Source organism: Monopterus albus, unplaced genomic scaffold (genome assembly GCF_001952655.1).
Source record: "Monopterus albus unplaced genomic scaffold, M_albus_1.0 scaffold127.1, whole genome shotgun sequence".
NCBI lineage: Eukaryota > Metazoa > Chordata > Actinopteri > Synbranchiformes > Synbranchidae > Monopterus > Monopterus albus.
In genome coordinates, this window is record NW_018128007.1 from 2,899,248 (window position 1) to 2,906,952 (window position 7,705).

General features: G+C 39.1%; 1 protein-coding gene across 1 annotated transcript in view; it reads right to left on the reverse strand.

Moving 5' to 3' along the window:
* Positions 1 to 318: 318 nt before the first annotated feature.
* Positions 319 to 7,705, reverse strand: part of pde11al (phosphodiesterase 11a, like) — a 10,265-nt gene continuing 2,878 nt past the window's right edge. The window contains 19 exon segments of the mRNA XM_020612870.1: positions 319 to 920; positions 922 to 975; positions 1,083 to 1,166; positions 1,339 to 1,413; positions 1,813 to 1,876; positions 1,977 to 2,054; positions 2,278 to 2,378; positions 3,081 to 3,171; positions 3,260 to 3,369; positions 4,001 to 4,108; positions 4,184 to 4,330; positions 4,435 to 4,485; positions 5,628 to 5,720; positions 5,837 to 5,904; positions 6,000 to 6,075; positions 6,459 to 6,579; positions 6,851 to 6,915; positions 7,009 to 7,150; positions 7,443 to 7,531. Of these exon segments, the coding sequence (XP_020468526.1) occupies positions 750 to 920; positions 922 to 975; positions 1,083 to 1,166; positions 1,339 to 1,413; positions 1,813 to 1,876; positions 1,977 to 2,054; positions 2,278 to 2,378; positions 3,081 to 3,171; positions 3,260 to 3,369; positions 4,001 to 4,108; positions 4,184 to 4,330; positions 4,435 to 4,485; positions 5,628 to 5,720; positions 5,837 to 5,904; positions 6,000 to 6,075; positions 6,459 to 6,579; positions 6,851 to 6,915; positions 7,009 to 7,150; positions 7,443 to 7,531 (1,788 nt within the window). The 3' untranslated portion in view covers positions 319 to 749.

Sequence of the window (7,705 nt, forward strand, 5' to 3'; positions counted from 1 at the left end):
TAAGTTACGGGCTCATTATAAAATGATGAGAAGAAATGTTTGTGACAGACTTCTTATCTGTACATCTTGATTCACCACCTTTCAAATGCCTGTAAACTGTCTCTGCTACAACACATATCAGTATGAGTAGCATAGGTTTCTCATTAGACTTTCCTGTTATCTACAGTTTTCACCATAATTACAGTGTAAACAGTAGTATGGAAATCTTACATGGTTCTGGTTACATACAAATATATAAACCACAAAATATCACCCATGACCAGTTTCCATGCCACAGCATTTTATTTATTCACAAAACCAATTCCAGCCAGTTCATTTAGTTTCTACAGTACTTTTGTTCTCTAAACATTTTTTTTATGTTCTCTAAGAATGTATTTTAGTGGACAATGTAGAAACCACAGGAAAAACTGATAGTTCTTACATAAATATAGAGTCCAGTGTATGAAAAATAATGCAGTGAATGGATAATTTTGATAGAGTCTGTGACTGAAAATAGAAATCTTTATCTAATCTCAACAATAGTGCAGCAACTACATTCTCATGTAGCAACACTTAATGTTTCCGTTACAGTGGTTTCATGCAAAGCAAATCTCAAAGCAGTCAGAAGCACCAAGATAATGTCCAGTGTCAACATACATGATACTGTACATGCATTTTCAACATAACCAGCATAGTTTCCAGTCTGAATTACAAAACAATGTGATCTGAAAAAAAAAAAAAAAGTTGAAAAAACCAACTGGACTAGGTTTCTAGGTCGAAGACTTGCTGTTTTTGACCAGCTTCACAATCTCTGGGGGCTCTGGGTCTTGACTGGTTCCTGCACCTTTATGGGATGCAGGACTCTGGTCTGGTTCACTGGAAACTGACATTTTGTGTTTCTGCTCATAGGATGAGCAGAGCTCCTGCCACTTCTTTCGATTTAGCATCTATCTCATCAACCATTGGTTGCAACTTCCTGTTAAGCTTCAGCAGTGCCTGTGAGTGGCGCAAGAGAGTATAGCTGAGATTCAAACACCCAAACAAACATTTATTTTTTACAAATGTACCCAAATGTCTACCTGTAGTCATCGAGGTTTACCTACTTTGTAAAGGGGTTTACAGATTCCATCTATCCATTCCAGCTGTAAAGCAGGTACTTCATCTTTGCGATTACGGTCAAATATTGCCTGCAGAGAAGTGATAAGCCATCCACGTTACAAACTTTTGTCATAATCGTTTGACAAAAAAAGAGGTGATATCATGAATGTGGTTTGGCTGTGCTGGTAATGGAATGAGAAATCTGTTTGCTAGAAAAAAATTACCAATGAAAGACACAACTTTAACACCGTGCTTACTCACCCCTGGGGTCAACTTAGGCTCAGACCTCTCCCTGTCACCTTGTTCAAAGAATTCACTCGTCACCAGCTGTGCAACCTTAGGACATAAATGTAAACCATCATTATTTCATCATTTTTCTCAAATATAAAGTAACATTTTGGCTGCAAAGGTTCTAAGAAAACCATAATATGGTGCTACCTTAGATGTGTTTTTAACCAAAAAAAAACAACTGCTGAATGAATTTTTGTACCTGTGTTTCTGGTTCATATGGATGAATGGATGGATGGATATTTCTCTCTTACTGTAAGGCACCCATGCATCAAGACCACAGGAAAACACTTGCATATCCCAGCATGCAAGGCAGGGAGACATGCTGTACAGGGAGAGCATGCACATTTTTGGAGCCTAAAAGGGTTATAACATGTGGACAGATTTGTTTTTTATTTCTACCTCCAAGCCCTCAAACATGAAAGCATAGATTTAAGAAACTCTCACCTGCTTGGATATCTTCCAAGGACGAGTGGCGGTGCCCAGATCACATGCTGTCATCAGCATAGACCTGTTGATGGCATCAAACTTCATTTCTAGCTGTTTGTTTTGCTCTTCACATTTAAATATTTTGGCACATAAGGTGCTTTTTTTAGTACAAAGACAGAAACCTGAGAATTTCTCTATGTCCTTCATCTGTCCAGCTGAATTCTCCAGACAGAACGCACTCAAAGAACTTGGTTCTGCGCCTTACGGTGCAAACACAGTCAACGACAAAGACATAGTTAAAAGGCAAAAGAACACACTCCAACACGTGCATTTTTATAAAACACAGAAATCTCCATTTTCAATTCTTCTCAATACTTCAGAATCTACTGTATGTAATAATTTGTGGTAGTCTATTTCAGTTTAATGTTTTACCAGTGATGAACTGTTTCAGTTCTGAATTCAACAACAACAAAAAACACTTACTCAAAGTGCAAAGTAAGGTCTGTGGAGAGAATAGCTTGCTTCAATAGTTGCATCATGTTGCTATACTCTTTAGAGCAGAGGTTTGCAAAGATATTGTGACCCTGTGAATAAATACAATGGCATACAGTAGGCACTTAGAAAAAAGCAGGCAAGGATAAATAACAGTGGCTAAAATGTCTCCTTAAAGCCAGTGCATTGGTAAAGTCATTGCTCAGTGTCAACTGAAGCGCCCATTAGCAATGCTAATTAGCAATGTGTATAGACTTTCTCTGTCCTTTGTTAAAAGAAATCAATAGAAAACACAGTTCCTGGGGATCCAACAAAGCTGCACCTGAGACAAAGCAGCCTCGTAATATTGCAGTCGGTGAATGCTGCCGACTAACGGCAGTATAGTTTATAGCACTGTCCACAAGCATAACTTGCACCCCAGGCAGATTTTGCTAGCTCAGTGCTTTAAGGTCAGACATGACCAGTGGTCATGAATAGCTGAATAGCATGAATATTCTCAGTGTGTCCCAGGCATGAGCAAGGCATGCGGTGGGCCTGCCCACCATTATACTATTATGTTCAAACTGCCCAGCGAAAGGAATATGTGAAGGAAGAAAATCTTAAAACCCTGAAAGCATTTTTGCAAGACAAAATTTTATACACAGTTTTGCTGCATCACATTAAATTAAATTTTCACAGCTCTTAGGTCACTGAAAACAAACTAAGACCACAAAAGGAAAATTTACCATTACTACAGTAAACCTCCGAGTTATATAAGGTTTTCACAGTAATCCTGTAAGAAATATTTATCTGACCTCACTTTGGAGGATCATGACCGCATGGTTGAAGTGATGATGCTCCAGGGTGGCTGATGTCCCATAGAGCAGAGCCAGAGCAGAGCCTGTCCTGCAGGGGAAAAACGCAGCTGTGAAACTTTCAGCAACTTAAACTAAGGGACTGGTTTGTTATCATACTTCAGGCCTTTCTTACTTACTTGGCTTGAAATGCATTATTGGTGCCTCGATGGTCCAAGTCGTGACACAGGCAGCCAACCATCAGTGCCAGGATCTCTGCATCTGATAAAACATCCTGGAAACTGGCTGTCTGCCAAAGTAAAGTAGATATACTATTTTATCTACTCAGCTCATTTTTGTCTATACCATATTGCCTCTTGCCATTTGATAAAATAAGACAGGATCAGGAGGGAAAGTTGATCTTTAGTGTATTGATGTTTGTACCTGGTCACTCTGGTAAGTTGATCATTCTCTCAGAGGCTTTACTTAAATATTAGTCCTCTAAATTGTCTCTTAATGACGTTTCTCCTGTGAGGTTTCCTTTAAATAATGTTTTGCTCAGTGAATTATTTTAATGACAAGTCCCCTGAGACTTAACTTTTCTCATGACAGGGGCATGCATATCAACTTTAGACTGCTGAACACTTTAACATCTACTTCCCTCCTTTTATTTCTACTCACATAGATTTAAAGTTAAAAAAGGTATTGGCTTGTTCCAGCCTTCACTGAAGTAATGTGATGTTTGTATTATGTGAAATATTTGAAACTAGGACTCATTTTTTCATGCAGAAGAAATATTCAAGATGTCTTATGCATCATTTAAACACATTCACCCTCACATACCAGGCATCTTTGAAACCTTTGCGATGCTCAGTGAATTTAAAATAAGTTCTGTGAGTTGAAACAAAGTTGCTAACTGGAAGCAATACACATAAACTTACCGTGATCATAACAAACATGCACTGAGACACATTAAAAGCGTGACTCCAGTTATGATAAGCCACAGTCTGACAGTTCTTCCTCACAGTCAGAAGCCAGCGGCACAAAACCTACAAAGAGACTTACAGGTGAGATACATATTACCGGCCAGCTCACGTTGTACAGGATGAATTCCAGAGCCTTACCTCGTAGTCAATTTTAAACTGTTGCACAACACCGAGTTCCAGAAACATCCAGAGTGACGCGATGATCATGGCATCGCTGTCCAAAGAGAAGTTGTTGAAGTGAAACTCATCAATGCCTAAGTCACTGCTCAGGGGGATCTTGGCTGCCTTATGGGGGGTAGGCCAAAGCTGTCAGTCACACACGTGCCAGCAAGATAGGAAGCAAAGCAATACAAGACTTTAATGTTTTCTCAGTATTTCTTAATGATTACCTTGAGTCTGTCCACTTCTACTTTGGAGCAGGTAGCATGGTAGGACAGCATCTGAAACAGCACAAATTTTGTAAAAGCCATGAGAGAAAGAACTGCTGATACAATGCTAATCAGGTAGCAACTCCAAATAAAATCAGACCTACTGTGAAAAAGACCCTGCTGCTACAAATAATTAATATGTTGCAGGAATGTTAATTCACTCTGTCTTGGCTGCTCATCATGTTGCATAATCAGGATCAGAGAAAGTACAACTCTGCCTTTAAAGCCAATATGTTTCTACAGAGAGAAAAATCCTTGAGGAGTTTACAGAGACAGCAAAGACTCTGTGATAGAAAGACAAGTGTGTGTGTTGCCTTTGATGAGAGGTGAGCAGACTAGCACATGTATTTATCATGAGTTATTGAAAGCAGCTGAAATATTTATGGCAGAGAAGCAGAATCGTGTCTGCTGAGGGAACTGTGACTGCTCAGGTTGGATACCGGGCAGCGGAGCAGAACACAGCTGGAGACGCTAATGACAGTTAATAGCCTCTGTTACCATTAGCATTAATCAGACACCACATACACTCAGGTATTTAAATACACATCATGAGCGGTCATAAAAATCCATTTTAATTCATTAATGGTTCAACAAAATACCAGCTGAGTATTTTTCACACCTCAGGCTATGAAAATTCATCTATCTATTCAGTATCAAGATCAGTAGTGCATGTGAAAGCATTACTTTACAAATATCAGGATCTTGTGTTTTGTAATGAGGAAGTAAAGTCTGTAAGTGCAGCGGTGTGTTTCCCTGATGTTTTGTTTTAGAATAATCCAGGACTGACAGTCTGACAGATGTTAGTTTTAGCCTCTGTATGGGGAGTGTTAAAAATACTGTTAAAATAGAAAATGACCAGCCTTATCCTTTAAGGCACAATATTGCTTAAATACTGGCATAGCATGCTCTCATAAATAAATGAAATGTGTTATTTACAATACTTATAACTATTTATTATTTTAATTGTACCATTACTAGGGTATCTTTTAAACCAGAAACACAAGTAAAGACAAACATGAAGAAAACTGGAATTGATGGATTTGATGTAACTAAAAAGCCATTTATGACAAAAACAAAAACAAAAAATATTTAATTTTTTCACAGTGGTTTAGTGGCGGCTACTAAACAGATAAACGCCTTGCTGCTGTGCTTACATCCAGCGCTACAGACTGTCTGGCTCACGTCTTCTTAACTTGATTGTACATCATAGTGTTGTTGATTCCAAGTCCACAGAATATAACAAATGCCTGCACAGAAAAAAACACAAAGAAAAAAGAATTCCCATTTGTGCATCCAGTGCAGCAATATACACCAGAACAAAGGTTTAGTGTATCAGCTGTCATTTGAGTTTTAAATAATTAACCTCAAACAGCCTCTGATCTGCATCACTGAAAGTCTTCCTGTCCAGTCGGTTCAGGATTTGTGCAACTCCTGTAGAAAACACACATATGTATCATTGACTGTAAGATGGAAAGTGGCTTCTGATAAGAGAGAGAGAGAGAGAGATTTATTTCTGATCGGCCTACCAATTATCTGGTGAGTTCGATTCCAGATAGGGACACATAACACTGATCTAATGTGAAACCCTGAGGCCTGATCCACCTGCAAAAGGAGAAGGAAGTGACTATAGTGCGGGCTGAGAGTAGTTCGGGTTTGTGTGAGAAATCTGTTTTTTCTTAGTTTGAAACTCTTGCCCAAGCTCATGTTTGTGTCTGGATTTCAAGTGAAAGTTTCAAAGTTAACACTGAGAAATTAATATAAATAAAGCACATCCAAACATGCTGTGTATGTGGCTGTAAAGCAGATCACAGCTGCATTTGGCATCATTGAATAATTTTTAAGTCCATCTTATACAAATCAATTTCAGTTCTTGTGACAACCTTCCAGTTTTTCTGTGTTCATGGTGTGTGTCTGTGTTTGCTTACTGCAGTCATAAGCATGTATTTGTGTTAACTCTAACAGGTCTTAGAGTAAGAGGTCCCCACCTCAGAATCAAAACGTGGGTCCTGACACACATCGCTGATATTAACAGGCAGGCCAGTGGAAGCCACCAGCTCAGCAATGCTGTTATTGATCAGCCAATCAGAACACGATAGCTTCTCCATGCTGATGTGGCCAATAACACAGACAGGAAACAATAGTCAGGTCCAGGTACTTAAACATCCAACCCAACAGCAGTAAAAACTGAGTGACTTAATATTTCTTACTTGTTTTGTTATGCTGGGATGTGGAATGTGCTCATCACATCTATGTGTATCTGTTTATTGTGTGTTATGTGTTGCTCGGGTGGCCTCTTCCTAGGGTGAATAATCAGTCTTTGTATCTGTCTGCCAGACTGTCTTCTTCATATCCTTCAAGGTCTCCTAAATAATTTTACCTGATGTCATGGTTCATGTTGCACAAAGGAGACATGAGCTCAAACATCTTGGAGAATTTCACAAGCTATTTAAAAAAAATACATATGTCAACACAACAAGCAGCAACTGTGTTTAGCAACAGAGATAGGAAAGTTTGTTTAGGAGCCAGAGGTCTCACAGGTGAGTCCACGTCCTCCAGGAGAAGCACGGAGCAGCGCTCACACTGCAGGAGGGTCAGAGCTCGCTGCATGATCTTCTTGACGACTTTCTCCAGATCAGTCTGCTCCTCAAACAGGTCATTGACCACCTCCAGCAGAGCCTGTGTCAATAAGCAGGGACAGCAGTCACTTATGTTCATTACACAGCGTTGCTGGTGAAGGATACATTAGGAAGGCATTGGTAGTCACTGTGTGAAATCCATTATGTGGTAACAGGTTCATAAAAACTACTCACTAGTGGATGGGTGCAGTCACTTTAACACACAGTATGTCAGTGAGCCTAACTGAATTGCTTATATTCATATGTAATGAATAATAAAGGAAATGTTATTGTTAGTCCTCCAGTGGAGATAAAACAATGTTTGTATAAATGTCCATCTTATAACTTCTCCCCCGACTTCTTTCATACTCTTTGCGAGACTCTGAAAACAACTTGGCATTGGAAATCGATATTCCACAGAACGGTACATACATCTGCAGCACCTGAGTGAAAGTAAAAAAAGAGTGGTGAAATGCATGTATAATCTATCAATGCTATTTAGATGTTTAAAAAAAAGTATAAAACATTGTTGAAGAAAGAGGAGTGCGAGGTAGAATGGGGTTATAAAGTCATGATGGGGTTAAAGCTGCTTCGCTGCACACATTTCTCTCCAATCT